Source organism: Mytilus trossulus, chromosome 13 (genome assembly GCF_036588685.1).
Source record: "Mytilus trossulus isolate FHL-02 chromosome 13, PNRI_Mtr1.1.1.hap1, whole genome shotgun sequence".
NCBI lineage: Eukaryota > Metazoa > Mollusca > Bivalvia > Mytilida > Mytilidae > Mytilus > Mytilus trossulus.
In genome coordinates, this window is record NC_086385.1 from 26,683,095 (window position 1) to 26,701,487 (window position 18,393).

Genomic DNA, 18,393 nt, shown 5'->3' on the forward strand with positions numbered 1-18,393 from the left:
TCAGAAAAGTAATGGGGAAAACCATTTCATTCAAAAGAATTTATTTTCGTGTTTTAAGTTCCGTTACAGTAAATGGTGTAATAAGTGGTGTTACCATTGCAATTCCTATCTTTTATCTATGGTGTTTTTGTAGTATCTTTACATTTCAGTTATTCCGCATGTAAAACAAGTGTTCTTAGAGAGTTTCCCGGTCCACGTCCAATACCATTTCTTGGTATATTACCACAAATGATAAAGAAGGTAAGTTAACGTTTAAACACTGACATAGAAAGCGACCTTAGCATCTTGATAGAACTGACCTTCTTGCAATATTATTATATGGACAGTACTAAATCTATTGCAAACGAATTGACTGAAAAGCTCTGCATATATCGCAATCGAATTGACTGAATAGTATTGTGTTGACAGTAGGAGAATTGTATGGACAGAACTGAATTGACCGCAAGATTAGTGTCTGAACAATGCCAAATAGACCGCAAGATTGTTTAAATAATACTGAATTCACCGCAAGCGAAATCGAATGAACATTACTAAATTGTCTGAAAAATACTGAACTATCCATATGCAATTTTTCTAAACAGTACTTAATTGGCTGCAATTGATTTGTCTGAACAGAACTGATTTGACCATATGGGAATGGAAATGTCTGAACAGTACTGAATTGCTCTTATGCAAATCATCTGAACAGTACTTAATTGACTGCAAGCGAATTATTTGAACAATACTAAATTTACCGCAGGGGAAAAGTTTGAAAATTGATAGAATGACTAAAAATGATAAATTTATTGTTCAGACTTGTTATATGATGTTATGATCAAATGTACATCGCAATGTAATGTTAATTTTCTGTATACCTATGGTGAAACCAGAATAAAGTGATATATACATATCAAAATAACCATTCAAGATTTATATTAATTTACTAGTGTATACCTACAAAAGCGTCAGGATTATTTTTTTTAAGAATGTTCATTGCCAAATCAATTATTTGTGTTTTAAAGAAATACATAAGATGCAATAAAACTATAACTTATAGATTTTATTATTACAGGGATTTCATGGTTTGGATATAGAGTTGGTTAAAAAGTATGGTCGTGTTGTTGGGTAAATACAGTTTATTTACACTTTCTTCCTATACAAAGATATAAAAGACGGATAACGAAAAATAAAAACGAAATAAATAGTATGAAAAACAAAAACAAACACAAAATGAAAAAATCTCATGAAATAGTAATAAATAAAAGATGAAAAAGAGATAAAAATAAACAAGCAAATAATGCAAAAAATTTAGTATACAACAAACAGTATAATTAATTTAAGATTTAAACTTAAAGCTTTGAAAATCATGTAAAGTTTCCTTTTGGAAAGAAAAAAATACAATCGTTAATTCTCTGATAAAGTTTTAAAGTAGATGACATCTTTTACACATAGTTAATTACATTGCAGGACCTATGTTGGACATTTTCCGTCCATACTCATCTCAGATCCAGATATGATTAAAGAGATATGGGTTAAAGAATTCAAACATTTTTCTGATAGGCCAGTAAGTTTTATTATCAGTATATGTGAACAAGTAAACGACTAGTGTCATTATGGTAAAATTCTAACAGTTATCGCGTTTAAACCCCAGTTTTTTAGAGTAAATTGCCTAATTACAGATATTCATGTGTATGTTTGTTCCTTCTTGTGAAATTAGTCTGTAACTATTTGGCGAAAATTTTATAGATGATGGAAGTATGTATTATCGCCAATCTTGTTAAGCCTAAATTGATAATAAGTAGCAATTTTTACAATTTTATTGTGTTGACTTATAATCTGAAAATAAAGTTTCAATTATATTTTCCAACACGGTGTCTGTCAAAACTTTCCAGTAAATTATTTCTAAGGGAAACGTTTAGAACAACTGTTACAGATTGTGTTTATGCAAACTATTTAGTGTTCATGAAGTTTTCGTTTTGCAATGACAAAAAATGATGCAATGCATAAAACATTGAATAAATGTTATACCTTTAACACAATAAAAACACAACAGCTTTTGACAAAATACAAACCTTATATATAATACAACTGCATTTTACCAATATTAGTTCATAAAAACAGCCTTCAATAGTCCTAGGTTTATCGACAATTTTTAAAAGCAATCTGATCTTTCTGGCTGGAAAAAAAATTTTGGATTAAGAATGCATTTCATTTTTGTTTTAAAAGAGAACCTCATCATATTCAGTTATTTGAGAAGACATTTTTCTGACAAGTCCATGTTTCTTATATTTGAATTTCATTCGCAATGACTGAAGAATGTAAAGCAGTCCTGTTTCGTGATAATTCTATTCACAGGAACTAGCATACGCTGGTGAGATGGCCTATTCAGCAGTAACGCTGGCGAAGGGAGAACATTGGAAATTCCTTCGTCATGTGCTTAGTCCATCGTTTAGTCCAGCAAAGCTAAAACAGGTTTGTTACTTTTACACTAGGTTGAAATATACCATGGAATTGTCATTCTGTAGTAAATAATAAAACGTACAATTAATTTCATTTCGTTTCTTCTTGTCAACAAATATATGTATATCAAACATTGTTTTATTTGCATTTATATTGAAATATTCTCAATAATCTTTTTTTTATGTAGGTGTAATACCACCAAATAATTGAACGTCGCATCCGGTTGCATACGAAAATAAATCGAAAAAAATATTCCCTTGAATTTGACAGTTGTAGGTAATTAATCCTACACTTTAATGCAGTAAAACATTTCTGTGTCATAAACATATATTGAGTATTTCAAGGCACCATTATTATTCTATTTGGGGTTTCTATAGAATATTTTGGAAACTAGAGTTTACATAGTTACTAAAGCTTGTAAACAGGTTAAATAAAGGCGAAAATTTGATTTGTTAATTTCCAGTGATTGTTATTTTCTTATATGTAATGAAATAATATTTAAATTGTTTTCTATTGTACTGGAAAGGATAAAACTTTATTTATGCCAAGTGTTTCTTAATTTGAAACAAAGATAAATACAGCAGAATTTTCTGAAAAGTGCTAATTTAACTAAGACTAAATAGGAGAAAATCAATGGTGGTATTACATCTGTATGGTGACCACTAGCATGTTCTTGTTACAGGTTTGGAACAACTCACCAAATGGATAACTATTCCCCAAATGAGTAACAATCCGTTATATTAGTACTCATTTGATAGTGTAAAAAACTAAATTTTCCGAAAATGGGTCGTTTTACTTAGAAAAGTTCAGATTTATAGAAAATGGAATAACTTCTTCCAAAGAACTTGATTTTAATCATGGGGTTTTAAAAAATTAGTAGCTTTGAAAATTGTCAATTTAAATCTCAATTAATCAAATTAGGTCTATTCATCTTTTGGAGATTTTTTTTATAAATATGTGCCATTTTCTCAAAATAGACTCAGTTTAGAAAATTTTGTTTTTTGCACTACCAAATGATTACTCAAATGAGGGATTGTTACTCATTTGGGGAATAGTTCCCCATTTGGCGTGTTGTCCGTAAACTGTTTAGTGATAGTGATAGTGACATTCATAACATTTTAATGTTATTGCATGTTTTCAGATTTACTTCAATTTAATCAGATTAACACGTTATTAATTTGGAGCGTCCGCAGCTTTTAATCTAGTTGTTACTTCATCAGGAACGCTCATAACCAAAATGTAGAGGCAAATAGTGTGTAAGAGATGAGGCATATCATTGACAAATAGTTATCTTAGGTAGCATGCTTATAATTTGTTGCGACAGACGCTCGTTTCGTCTGCACAAGATTCGTCAGTGACGCTCATCTCAAAATAGTTAGAAAGCCAAACAGGTTCAAAATTATGCCAAATACTGCTAAGGTAATCTATGCCTGGGATAAAACCTTTAGTATTTTGAAAAATTCATACTTTTGCTAACACTAAATTTATAAAAATGACCATACATTAATTGATATTCATGTGAACACAAAAATGGACATATAAAAGAGCAGACACATCAATCATAAAGTTTGAACATTACATATAATACACTCGTATTATGCAGTTGACTCATTGATTATCTTCAGATGTTCTCGTCAATCAAAGATTGTTCAGATCAGCTTATATCTCAAATCAAGAAACAGTCACAGAAACACAAACATATAAACATGGAACAGTGAGTATAATTCATTCAGTGTAATTATATCGTAAAAGAAATAGTAGCTTTTTATAAAATTGTGTAATAGAGCAGTTTCACAATTAAAAAAATGCAAATAGTAAATAGAAATGATCACAAATGCGATTTCAACTATAGAAGCCAAGAGATAAAAAAAAGAACAAAAAAACCCAAATTAGTCAAATTTTTAAGGAATGACTGTATAATAATTTTTTCTGTCTATGAAGAAATAACATGAAAAAATTAGTGTACACTGAATAACGCGCGTAGTGGGTTATTTAACAGTGTGCACCACATTGTTTTATGTTATTTCGAATAGACAGAACAATATTACAGTCAATTCTTATAATTTAATTCTAAATTCCATTTTAAAACGTAGAAAACCATGAAAAAACGTTGATGACGTAACGGTCACATAACAAAATAATGTCAGCCAATCAGAAGACGAGTTACATCCAACATTAAATTATATAAAGATTAATCAGTAAAGTGTTTTCATCTTTACACCATAATATGTATATTTTTTAAATGTATTAATTCTATTTATATGTTTAATATTTCGAGCATAACTGAAACCAATTTCTATCGGTGTTCAGTTTCTTTGTTACAGAATATGTCAGGGATTTTCTATGGATGTTATATGTGGAACAGCCTTTGGCCTTAAAGTAGACTCACAAGAGAATCCAAATAATGAATTCATCAAGATGGCAAAAGAAATGACAAGCTTGAAGTTCTCAAGTCCATTATTTCTCCTACAAGGTAGAATTGAAAGATCATCAAGAATTCTTATAATGGTACATTTTGTATAGTTTGTATTTTTGGAGACTGTATGATAGGTGCCTTGTGGTTATTTGTTTCCACGAGTTACTTAAGATTATACATTACATATGGGTATCTTTATATAGGTATTATATATGCTGTCAACTTGTTGAAGTATTAAAGTTAAATTGTACTTACTACGGTATAATCTTACTTATTTTGACTTAAATATATGCGCCTCTTCGGCTCTCTGTAACATAACGGTTTGTCTTTTCGACTTGTTTTCGCATCGTTTCGAAAACCTTTTATCCATTTGAGTTTTTTCTCTAAGATGTTACTCTCTTTATATTTATGATTTCACATTGATATGTCTCTTGTATATTTACTTTTCCCCCCCAATATAAAAAGAAAATTAACAGGTTTGAGAGAGATGATCCACAATAACTACTTTACTTCTATTGCTGTTCAATCTAATTTGTTTAATTCATCTTCATAAATTATCCGCATTTTAGTGATAAGAAAATTGAATTATTAGACATATCTTGAGGTAAAGTTGATACAAACCAAAATTCAATGTAAACTCAAAGCACATCACTATTTACTTTATATTAAACGAAATTTCTTCCCACAGCATTCTTCCCAGAACTACGTCACGTTTTCAGCAAGTTTGAAATACGGCCTTTTCCAAGTGATGCCCTACAATTCTTCATGGATATTACAAAAACTGCAATCCAGAAAAGAAAAGATAACAAAATGGTAATAATTATGCATCATTGTAAAGGTATTCTACATTTTCAGGGATGTAGGAGCCGGGGTCAAGGTGTAATTTCTATCAACCCACGTGTTGACAATACAACTAATTATTGAAAATTAAAAAAAAAAATAACTAGAAAAATGAAAGAGGACATTGAATAGTTTCTAGACTATTCACTTTAAAAAAAAAGTTGTTTTTATTTTGCGTCTCCTACTGATTTCATGTGGATTATTGATTTATCACTTACAGTCAATACCCTTTGAAATCAGTACCAATACCCTACTAGAACGCAATATTTCCGTTAATTTGCCTTAAATTAGGAAAAGAGCTATCGATCATAGTTCTAAACGCAGTATCAATCTGTACACATCCAACATCCAATGAATTAGTGGTCATATATACATGACCCCTACATAATTTAAATATTGTTCTAATTTATCGAAAGATGTACGGGGGTCCATCATAATATATTGTTAATAAATAAACTCATCATATATACCAGGACTAAATTTTGTATATACGGCAGACGCGCGTTTCGTCTACAAAAAAACTCATCTGCGACGCTCGAATCCAAAAAAGTAAAAAAAAAAAAAAAGCCAAATAAAGTACGAAGTTGAAGAGCATTGAGTACCAAAATTCCTAAGAGTTTTGCCAAATCCAGCTAAGGTAATCTATGCCAGAGGTAAAAAGCCTTAGTATTTCAAAATATCTATACATTTTGTAAACAATTAATTTATTTTAACCCCAACATAACTGCTGGACTAAACCAAAATGTACTAAGTTGATGTTTTACTTAATTATTTGTTTATATTCAGACAAGGCCAGACTTTTTACAACTGATGATCAATAATTATAAAGGAGAGAGTGACGCAGATATTAAGAATGGTACCATTGAAATGTACAAGCAGCGAGGTTAGGAATATATATATATAGAATCAAAGCATGCAAACAATTCAGCAACATTTTAAACTATGAATTACTTTAAACTAACAAAACTGCAACCATAAAAGAGTGGAATAATTCGCATTATAACATCGGTTATCCCAGCTATCACGGCATTGGTGCCACCAGCGACGCAGGATCTGCTTTCTCTACTGGAACACATGCGATCATTCCCGCTATTTTGGTCACATTTTTTTTAATTTATTTTGGTCAGGTGTTTTTGTTGTGTTTTTTTTATTTTCAAAGACGAGAAAATTAGAAAATCAGGCTACATCTTCACTGTAAACTTGGGGACTGCACCAACGGATCAGCATTGTTAATATTGTTTAACAAATAACAGCATTGTCATTTTCAAGCAGATCCTGCGTCGCTGGTGGCACCAATGCCATGATAGCTGGAATAACCGATGTTATAACGCGAATGCAACACTGTTGTTGCATGATGGGCATCAATGTTAGAATATGATTTTCGAAAATATCTGTTTATCGGCTCCGTAGACCGCCAGTTGACACAATTTGCCACCAAATTGTTACTTGTTGTCCATGCATATAAGTACAACACTGTTTCTCTAAATGTGAGTAACTCTGAAGTTAAATTTCAGTAAGGGAAGTTATGCCTCTTGATTTACAAAAAAATATTCTTAGTAAAGTATACACCTTTACGTCTGAATCAGTTCGAAATTCACCTTTGATACATATTGTATATGTAGGTATAACAGAAACGGAAATTCTGGCAAACTCCTTGATTTTTTTCCTGGATGGCTATGACACAACTGCATCAGGGCTAATTTTCAGCATTTATCGTTTGGCTGTTCATCAAGATTTCCAGGAGCGATTATTCAAAGAAATCGACTATGAAATAGGCAAGGTGATTAAAGATAATCATTTTTTATTTGTGCAGGCATTGTTTAATGCTATAACTATGTTCAACTAATTATGATAGTTTAATAGATGTTCTTGATTGTGACCTGTTTTCTCGAGCGCCACCAATGAGTCTTATATGATCTTATATACACGTGTACCAATTTCGTAGCCCTGGTATCTTTAGTGAGTTTTAACTGAAGTTTCCTGGATAATCCAAATTTGCTAATTTTCAAAAAAATCCAAAACTTATTGTGTTTTATTTTTGTACCCTTAAATTATTAATATCCTAACAGCACACGAGTTTAGAATAAAGGAAAAACACTTTGAAATTCCTTTTGCATTACAGGATTTACCACAATATGAACAAATATTGAAGTTACCGTACCTTGACATGTTTTTCTGTGAGGTTATGAGAATGTATCCACCAAGCACTAGGTAAGTTTTTACATCGGTTTCACACAAAAAAAGACTAGTAAGTAAAACTTTTGCAACACTGCGAGTCATTGGAAGACAAGTAACGGTTAACAATGAGCTGTGTCCTTCTCACTTTTAATCCCTGAAGCCAATGCAGATATGCATGGTTCTAAGACATTGGGACGCCATTGTTCTGGTTTTTTTTTATAACAAATACGGAAGTCACGTATTCATTGAAACAAAGATGGCCGGGCATTCTATTACAAGAGTTTTTCAAGAGCTAAATACAACTCGCTGTCCATCATAAAATACACATGTGAATTAAGATCTTTATTGTAATAAGACAAGTAGAGTTTGCAATGAAATTCAGATAAAGAAGTTTATTGATTGTTCATGTAATCCATTTGTTGTTGTTGGTTTTTGTTTTAAATATGGAGAATTATGTGTCACAGTTGGTAACAAATTTTGATAGAGTTGACCTCCAAAAGACTTTTTGTAATGTATGGCGTTGGGTTACTGTCTCATTGACGTATATCCTACTCTCTGTATTCACATTTATACAATTGTCGAGTTGACCTTTTCAAATTGTAAAATTTTAGAACAAACAGGAAGACTATGAAATCGGTAACCGTAAATGGTTACAGAATACCAGATGGCGTTGAAGTCACTGTTCCTATATATGCTATGCACTACGACCCTGAACTATGGCCGGAACCAGAATCATTTAACCCAGAAAGGTAGTCAATTATGTAAATCAGTTTAAGACTGTTTTGTCATCTAAAACATCTGACATTAATCAAGTATTATATATAGAACATTGGCATAGGTAACTTGGGTACGAGTTTGTATCAATGTATTATTTATCGGGTGTATGTTGTTCAGCTATGGTTTACAAATTTGAAAATGCCTTAATAGGTTTCAAGACTAATTTACAGCAGAAAAAGCAGGAACAAACTACTAGCAAGTCTCTCACGATCAGCAATGACATTGCAGGAGTCTGTAATTTAGTGGTTTTCCTGGATTCATATCTGTCTTATTACTCTTTTTTTTTTTTATAAATTATGTGTTTTGTTTTACCGATGCCATCCGTTTTCTTTTAAACATTTTAGACATTTAAACTCTATTGTGTAGTTTTCTTTTTGGCAACCATACCAAATCTAGGCCGTGCTTACTTTTACATTAATTCTGACAACTGACTTTTTAACATGATGTACTGCTAATTCATATAATGCTGAAATACATTAACAAAAATATTTTTACTAGATTTTCAGCAATTAACAAAGAAAAGCGAAATCCTTATTCATACATGCCATTTGGTCATGGACCTAGAAATTGTATCGGAATGAGGCTGGCAAATTTGGAAACAAAAATGGCGATGGTTCGAATATTACAAAACTTCCAGTTAAAACCAACACCCGATACAAAGGTTTGCTATTTAAGTAATTTATTTCTGACATTTGAAATAAACGTCTGTTTTATCGATTTTCAAGAATAAATGAAGATACATATACAATATCAGGTCAATGAAAGAAAATGTAAACTTTTTTGTATGAGGCTTAGAAACTGGGGAAGAGCGAGGTTCTACCGAGCCCTTTCCTAGTTTTGCGCCGAGTACAAAAAAGTTTATATTTTTATGACATTGACCTTATATTGCTTTTATACTGCAACTTAAACTAAACCATTGATAGCTTTTTAAATTGTTACACAAGTGTCAAACTTATTTTCGTCCCTTATTGAACCCCTGATTGTGTAGAAAGTGTTTCATGGTGAAATTAACATTATACAAAATATAGCTATGCTACTACATTTAGGAAATAAACATGTGTAACTAGCAGTATAAAATATTATTGTGTTTGTAATTAGCGACTAGGCTGACGCTGCAGGATCTTTGCAGAGGCTTTTTTCGCACACCGCTTAAAATAAGCGATAATTGGGCCCTGTTATTCTAAAGAAGCTAGATAAGTTCATGTGTGTCTTATTCTGTAAAATTGGTTGTTCGGTAAATCGAACATTTATAATTATTTACAATGATGCAATTGAACTAAAAAATAATTAAGAACAAACTTTCAGCTTGACATTTCAAATATTCCAAAAGACTAGTTATTTTAAATTTTGTTGACAATCTTACTATATACAATGAAACTTGTCTAAACCGAATCTCTCCGATATTAAACATTTTGTTTGGTTTGGGCAGATGTTCGGTTTTGTCAGCTTCACAACGCATGCAATTTTGATATGACTTGGCTCCAGAATATGTTTGCCTTCGCCAGGTTTTCGGTTTATGCACGATTCGGTTTAATCAGGTTTCACAGTATATCAAACAATAACATCTGTGTTAATTTTTTTTTTACAGATACCAATAGAGCTTGACAACACATCTGGAGGAATTCTCCGACCAAAGAATCCAGTGTATGTTATGATAGAGCCTCGCTAAATAATTTATGAACAATATTTGAGTCTCACTTTGTAAACCCGGTGATTTTGTTGTTCTCATATTCAAGTTATATAAATATATCATGTCTATTGTTTCGTTTCTTATCTGTAACTTAATATTTATACTGGTTGTCCTCATAACTAAACTTGTACAGGTGTGGGTTTGATTAAAATAAAGAAAAACAGATATTCATTGAATGTCTGTAGTATCTGATATGGGAACAGTATATCCATTCCTGATCTGATGAAATAATGAATGTGGCTTTTTTTTTCATTTGTAAAGAAAAAATACAGATATTTTAACCTTTTTTTAAATGTCTTACATATGATATGAAAGTACGGAATCACATAAGGCCAAATGGCAAAGGTGTAAACAAACAACAAATACATAGCGCACAGTTATGTCTTCCGCATAACCCATATCGTTATAACTAAGTTTTAAAAGGCCCAGGCCTGAATGATTAAATGTGAAACAATTCGAAAGAAAAACCGTATGCTCAAAACAAACGAAAAACAATATAGCACCAACCGAAAACAATAAATGAAATATGAAGATTAGATAGCAACCATCAACAAGAACTAAATAACATGTTCCTGGCTTGGGACGGGCACATTAAATTGTGGCGGTGTTAAACATGTTACATGGGTGAGTTTAAAAATTAAACATGATAAAGACGCAAGAATCTAACAGAAACTGTTAAACATGACACCGATTAGTTCCAATTTTGTATAAATACCCCTTTTTCTTTTTTAATCTTATAATAAACTTAATTTGTATTACTCGGCAAATGCGTATATCCGTAGCAATGATGATGGTTAAAAAGGAGACGAAAAGTGTTTTTTCAGTGATACCACAGGCCTTAGTCACAGATCACAGATCCAAGAAAGGCATGCAAAAACATCAATTATCAAATGCCACACGAAATTAATTTATAGTTCTTCGGACTCTTTCCTTTGAAAGAGGGTAGCGAGAGAGCGAACATCTTTCATCTTTCATTTTTTCTTCTTTTCTCATTTTGGCAGGCGAAGGAATTATTTACATCCAGTTTTCTTAATTAAATTGTTTTGCTCTCCATTGGTTTGTTCATTTTGTTAAATTGAGAACTATAGTACTTACCCATCCTGTGTTTTATTTCTTATATGTGCCATCGTTCACAGGAAAAATAATAAATCCTTTGCCTCAGTTTTCTGGTACAGTTATCGTTCTTAGACTGCATTATTTTCTATATTGGTATAAAATAAAATTGAGTTGTCTCTCGTTGATCGTAGGTTCCACATTTTTTCAAGAAGAAATCTCGTTCAGTATTCTGAATAAATTAAATTAATAATACATAATTTATCTACAATTACAATTACAAACTTCTTATTATTCTGTTTCTCCAGGATAGAACGACAAAATGCGGTAAATGTAAACAACCCACAAATTCAATTTCCTTGAAAAAAAGTTATGTTGTCTACTCTATGGTCGGGTTGTTGTCGCTTTGAAACCTTCCCAATTTCCTTCATCAATTTTATGATTCGTTCTATGGTAATATATTTCTAGTTCTTCGTTTTTCATATCAATCATCATTATACTTCGGGGACAAAATTCTGCAAAATGTCTAGTTTCTTTGAAGTTTAGAGACAAAAATTAGGAATAAAAACGACGGTTTCCTGTACACGATCTTGTATATAATTTGATAGTTTTCTCTTTTTTAAATAGATTATGCTGTTGGTTTTCTGTTAGAATGGTTTTTGGGGCCTATTATATATAGCTTGCTTTTTGGTGTCAGCTAATGCCCGTGTGGAAGGGGATACTTTGATATACAATGGTTTACTTTTTACAGGTTGTAACTCGGATGGAAATTTTGCAAGTTTGCACTCGTACCACATCTTCTTGTAGCTTTTTACCTAATTTAATTTTACTGTCACTTCATATCCTAACTAAAAGAATGTCAACAACCACTGCCGGCTATATACTAAAGAGAAGTGTTAAATATGTACTTAAATAATACAGTTGTTAGTACTAAATGCTTTACGTTCATAATGTCACAAATAACATATAATTTATATGACAAATAATGTCAATAAAATATTTGTTTATTATTTGTTAACTAATAGCAGGGTAATTGTTATTAAATATAAACAACCACTTATCATAACTTTGTTAAATAGCAAATCGAGTCTTCTTTGTCATATTTATAGTATACTAGTAAAAAGTTTGTTTATTGGTCAACATAAATCGCTCAGATCTGAAGGAGGCCTTCATAAAAGAGTCTAAGTCATTTAGTCTCCTGGGGATAGTAGACCAATTTGCAAATTTGCAAGCATACCGGCCACATCTTATCATTTTAGAACCAACAGGAAGACTTTGAAATTGGTAACAGTGAGGATGGGATTCTAAGTTATAAAAAAATAAAATAACAAAAACACCGAACTGCAAGCTAAATTCAAAACGAAAAGTCATGACAATATCAGAAGCTCAAACACATCAAACGAAAAGAAAACAACTGTCATATTTCTGACTTGTAAAAGGCATTTCCTCATGTAGGAAAAAGTGGATTAAACCTGGTTAAAAGCTAGCTAAACCCAGTATGACAGTCGTATAAAGTTCCATTATATTGACACTAATGTGTGAAAAAAAAGACACAATAGGTTGAAATGTTCAAAAAAGGAGTACAGCGGTCAATATTGTGTTGTCTTTTATTATATATAATGCTGTTTGCTTGCCATTATAGCTATATATGTATTAAACGCGTTTAATTGTGTTATAATAATTGTTTAAGATAAGTATCTGTCAAGCCAAGTATTATGTATGCTTATATAACAAAAGAGACGTCTTTTTCACAAATTATTTCAGTTACATAACATGAAAAGTTGAATTTGGTAATGCAGTGATTGAGTCGGTGGACTATAACGAATAGACTTTAAATCAGTCCGACGGTATTTTGTGTTTTAGATGTGCTATGAAAATAAGCATGAACATATATTGTTACAATGTACGTAGATGTGATTCGATTGCCAATGATCGGAACATCGTTACATCAGAAAACAAATGACATAGAAGTTAACAATTATAGATCACCGCGATCTACATCTTTAAACTTCTCTTATATGATTACAAAAAATCTAATCTAAAAAAAAACGATCAAAAGTAAACATAGTTCTTTACGGACTAAAATGTACTAAAATATACAAAATTTATTCGAACTGTTTATTTTTTGTAAAAAATTCCAGTTTTTCTATCCCATTTTAACCCCTTGCCTGTTTTCAATCAAAGTTCAAATGTAGCGATCAAAAGTTGACTAAATCAAGTGGCAATGATTGCCTGGAGTATCCAGAGAGTCCACATAATTTGTTTACATGTAACACATGTCTTAACCTGAAGCATATGAGACAGGTGTGCGACAGATATTCCTATCACCACTGTCAACACAAACCCCTTGACCTGTCAGAAAGAGGTTCGAGTGGGGAATTCAATAAACACTCAAAACTTTGTTGGTATGTTTGACTTCTTATCAATACCGGAATTCCTTTAGATGTCCGGACTTGTTTTTTTTCTATGTGACACTAGATATCTATCGAATGTGTTAATATTGTATTTGTTCATTGCTGGATTGCTGTAAATGTAGCAGAATCCACAATCCATCTTATGCCATACTTATTGTGTCATCCATTCAGTGTAAAAATGTCCATATAGTACACGTTAAAATCAATATATATATATTGGTGTAATGTTGATTAATGTTACAGCTCTTTAATTCATTCTTAAAATCAAACACAAAATACGAATCTAATGTAAAGAGTCAAAATAAAATAAAATTGTGGAAGAAATCCCCGTGTTACCTCTTTTAGATTTATTACATCAAACATTTTAATTACCAATTTAAATATTACATCTTTTGTTTCCTAAAGGAAAATTACATACACGTACCTCTTGTAACCAGTTTTTGAGTACTTAATTTAGTACTTTTGTTAAAAGGAGATAATATATAACAGAAACGAAGACGGATCACCGTCTGTCGTAAAAAAAATAAAAAATAAACCCAAAACAATGAATACTTACTTATATGTACAACTGTAAGATGTCTCGGTTTTTGGTAAAACAAATATTTTTAGATATAATTATAAATCACAATTTTTGCCTAGAGAATATAGTAAAAATGTCAGTTTTAATATGAAAAGATTTGTCCGAAACTATCATCTAATAGTAAAACTGTCAGCCATTTCGGTAATTAACAAGGAAAAGCAACCAAAACTTGTGTTTTGCTATCAACCATTCAGGACTAGCAAATATCGACAAAACAGAAAGGATATAAAGTTAAAAATCAGTATAAAGTACAAAACAATAGAACTGCCTACACCTTTTATTAACAATGAAAATAGAATACAAAATTGCAAAGCCCTTTTCTGGCGTCATTGTCCCTATATATATGTGTGCCCACTTCCTTTTGTTTACATCACCAGATGTATCTCTTTGAGTTTCCCTATAAATCCTGTGACATAAAGCAAAGAGCTATATATCAATTCTTCTCTTTTTGACTACCTCTATTTAAGAATAAAAAGATGTGGCATGAATGCCAATGAGACAACTTTCAACGAAAGACCCAAATGACGTGAACGCTGGGAAGTTAGCAAATATATGCTACCATAGTTACGGTCATCAACTAACTACTATTTACACCTGTGCTACTTCTACTATACATGTATACATCGGACTCGGACTTCTCTTGAACTGAATTTTAATGTGCGTATTGTTATGTGTTTACTTTTTTACATTGGCTAGAGGAATAGGGGAGGGACTTCGGCTGTTGTCTGCTCTATGGTCAGGTTGTTGTCGCTTTGACACATTCCCCATTTCCATTCTCAATTTTATTTTTCTTCTACTGCCAACATCAACATTTTAGCTATTATCATCTGTTTTTGTCTCAACTGCTACGACAGTCGAGACAAATTATGCGCTGTTTCGGATGTCGACAGCATCAAGCAATAATGGTTACAATCATATAAAAGATTACGAAGGTACGGTGCCAAGATTATATAATGCCGATACAGAATTATGGCTTCACATTATTTGATAACGGAAATAACAAGTTCAGTTGCGGATAGCGGGAGCATTAACATCGTCTCTAAAATAATTCATACACATAAGACCTCTGCCTATTTTGAATTATGATGGAGCGTCCACCTTCATAAGTGCCTGTCTACGACATTGCTTTTTGAAAACCGTAGAGTTGATTTAGTATGATTTAACTTTACATTTATGTATCTCATTTTAGGATTTTAGTTAGCTTGTCTTTCTCCCATTTCTAAACAAATGAGTGTCACGCCCAGTTTACCCTTTCGAAGTTTCGTCCCTGCGTTTTGGTTAAGAGTTGTGTGCACTTTACATCTTGGTATTTCTATGTGTTTGTTGCAACCGAAAAACATGTCAAATTTCCTGATTTTTCTTGTTCCTACATTATATTTTTGCAATTCTGACAAAACCTTGCTGTCTTCAAACTCATGCTACGCTCATGCAGTGAAAACTAGTAATATACTAGTATTCAAATGTATAAGAAGGCTGAAGTCAGTCAGACAATATATGACTGAAGCCCAGTTTTTGGTTAAAGCTATGATAGCGGGTCAATTACAGCCGATTGCATTGAATGTACGTGTAGGTAAAGATAATATATTTTGATTAGGTTGGTTGCTAGCTGAACCGTGATGTTATTATATTACCCTCCATTTGAAGTAACCTGATCATACTGGTCTACTCTTAAAGGATGTTAGTTTATCCTACAGTATAATAACCTCACGGTTCAGCTAGCAAGCAAGCTAACCAACAGATATTACATTTACCTACACACTCAATGCAATCGGCTGTAACTGAGAAAGAGTGCACCAATAACATGCAGTTAATTATTGTTTGAATAAAATAATGGAGTTGTTTCTTCTTATTGGGCTTATCACATGCTGTATTAAACATATCAAAGTAGAAAATACTTTTTGATCACCTGGTAACAGCACTACAATTTGTAATTTTAAGAATACGTTCTGACCGGGTATCCAGTATGTATGTTATCCATAACAAATAGTTCAATTGAAGTCAAGTTCTCTTAGATTCATCAGTTTTGATCATGGTGCAATATCATGTAAATTTAAATAATAGAACACAGACCAAGAGCAAAGAATCTTGATACATACAGAAGGGTTAGGAAAATTCCTTAAAGTATATAGTCACCTAGGTAAGAAAGCATGTACTGATGTGAGTGCAGACCACTGAATTTTTACCTACCCGACGCGTTGCTTGTGATCTTTTAAAATATACAAAGATCTATTTCAAATTTATCGAAGATTACTTCAAAACATCAATCGGTATTTGTTTTTTATTTACACTCCGCTCAAAATATCAGACAGTGTTTTGTTTCTAAGTCTCTAAAATGTTTGATATTTAAATTTCTAGATAAGAGAGTATATAACTAGTATACTATAATAATACGTGCAGGACATTGCCCTAATTAGGAGACATATGATTTGGGTACATTATAAAAATATTCAAGTATTGTTTTGCAGCAATGTCGTTGGAATATATTACGTTATCAAAGATTTTAATAATACTTTTGTTTGACCATGGAAGTATTATATTGACTGTCAATATAATACTCCATGGTTTGACTAAAGTTCTCAAGTTCAATTATGCAATTAATTGTTAGCCGGGACCTAGGGTTTGAAATACGATTAGGATTTTCATGTCATTTTCTTTTGAACCTCTTATAATCTTCAACCATCGGGATCCTTGTAGTCTTAAAGGTGAGCCGTCCCCGGACGTAGCAGGGGTCAAGCTAGGAAAATGTCGAATTATAGAAGATGATCTTTCCACTTACAGCGGTATGACTTGAACCTTTGTTATCTGGATTATCATGAAAGATAATTTGTTAACACCTCCGTAATGAAGATTATCGTTATTCTACATGTCATCGTACAAACAATTCAACAGCAAGGTGCATACATGTACTAGCGATGTCATTTCACACCCCATGTGGAGAATCAACAAAGGTCGATAACCCAAATTGACATTTATCAGAAGATTGTCAATTATCACCTCATTTTTGATAATTATTGTATTATATATATCTGTCAAATTTGTCACATGAACGCAAAAATAAATAGCCAAAGTCAAATATTTCTTCACTGCATGAATAAACTGCACGTAAAACGGTTTATTTAAATGAACGATAAATACTTATCTTTGGCCATTGGTAAATATATTAATGCGAGTTTCTTAATATAGGAATTCACGAACAGCAGGCCCTTGTGCTTTTTTGTTTAAAATTTTCTTTCATGATATTTGACTTAATTGTGGCATGTATTTATTCCCATACAAATTAACTATCCTGTAATCCTACCGAATTAGACTATTTACCGGATTTGTTATCACATAAGCAACACGACGGGTGCCGCATGTGGAGCAGGATCTGCTTACCCTTCCGGAGCACCTGAGATCACCCCTAGTTTTTGGTGGGGTTCGTGTTGTTTATTCTTTAGAATTCTATGTTGTGTCATGTGTACTATTGTTTTTCTGTTTGTCTTTTTCATTTTTAACCATGGCGGTGTCAGTTTGTTTTAGATTTATGAGTTTGACTGTCCCTTTGGTATCTTTCGTCCCTCTTTTGTCACGACTTATGATAGTTTTTTTTTGTACATAATCGCAAAGGTAGAATTATGTTCTATTTTTTCAATCTTATACGTTCAGTAAGAGTTATCTACCGTCTTGGTATAATAAGTAACTGTAGCTGCAATATATGTAGTCAAGAAAAATAAATAAAAGCTGTTGTAATCAGTGCTTGAATGTGAGCCAAAATGAAATGAGTTTACTCCAACAATTATGTTTTTCATTTGAAAAGGTGACTGGCCAGGATACTTCAATATTTTAAAATGTATGTGAAATATCTTGAATTTAGTATAAATAGACTAGTAAAACGGCTTCCCAAACTTTTTATTTGAAAAGGTGAATGCCTTGACCTGGAGACTTTTAATTTATACCTTGAAGACAGTTACTCTGTGTTTTACAGTTGTAAATTATTACTGTCATATTTCCTTTAACTTTGACTTAA

The 18,393-nt window shown here is 31.9% G+C and overlaps 1 protein-coding gene across 1 annotated transcript; it reads left to right on the forward strand.

Annotated features, from left to right (window-relative positions):
* The first annotated feature begins 630 nt into the window (after window positions 1-630).
* Window positions 631-10,319, forward strand: LOC134694201 (cytochrome P450 3A12-like). Its single transcript, XM_063555197.1, has 12 exons — window positions 631-653; window positions 1,447-1,543; window positions 2,335-2,451; window positions 4,065-4,153; window positions 4,764-4,912; window positions 5,544-5,668; window positions 6,482-6,578; window positions 7,318-7,475; window positions 7,818-7,906; window positions 8,485-8,622; window positions 9,149-9,311; window positions 10,239-10,319. The coding sequence occupies exons 1-12, from the start codon at window positions 631-633 to the stop codon at window positions 10,317-10,319; spliced, it is 1,326 nt and encodes a 441-aa protein (XP_063411267.1).
* The last annotated feature ends 8,074 nt before the right edge of the window (window positions 10,320-18,393 follow it).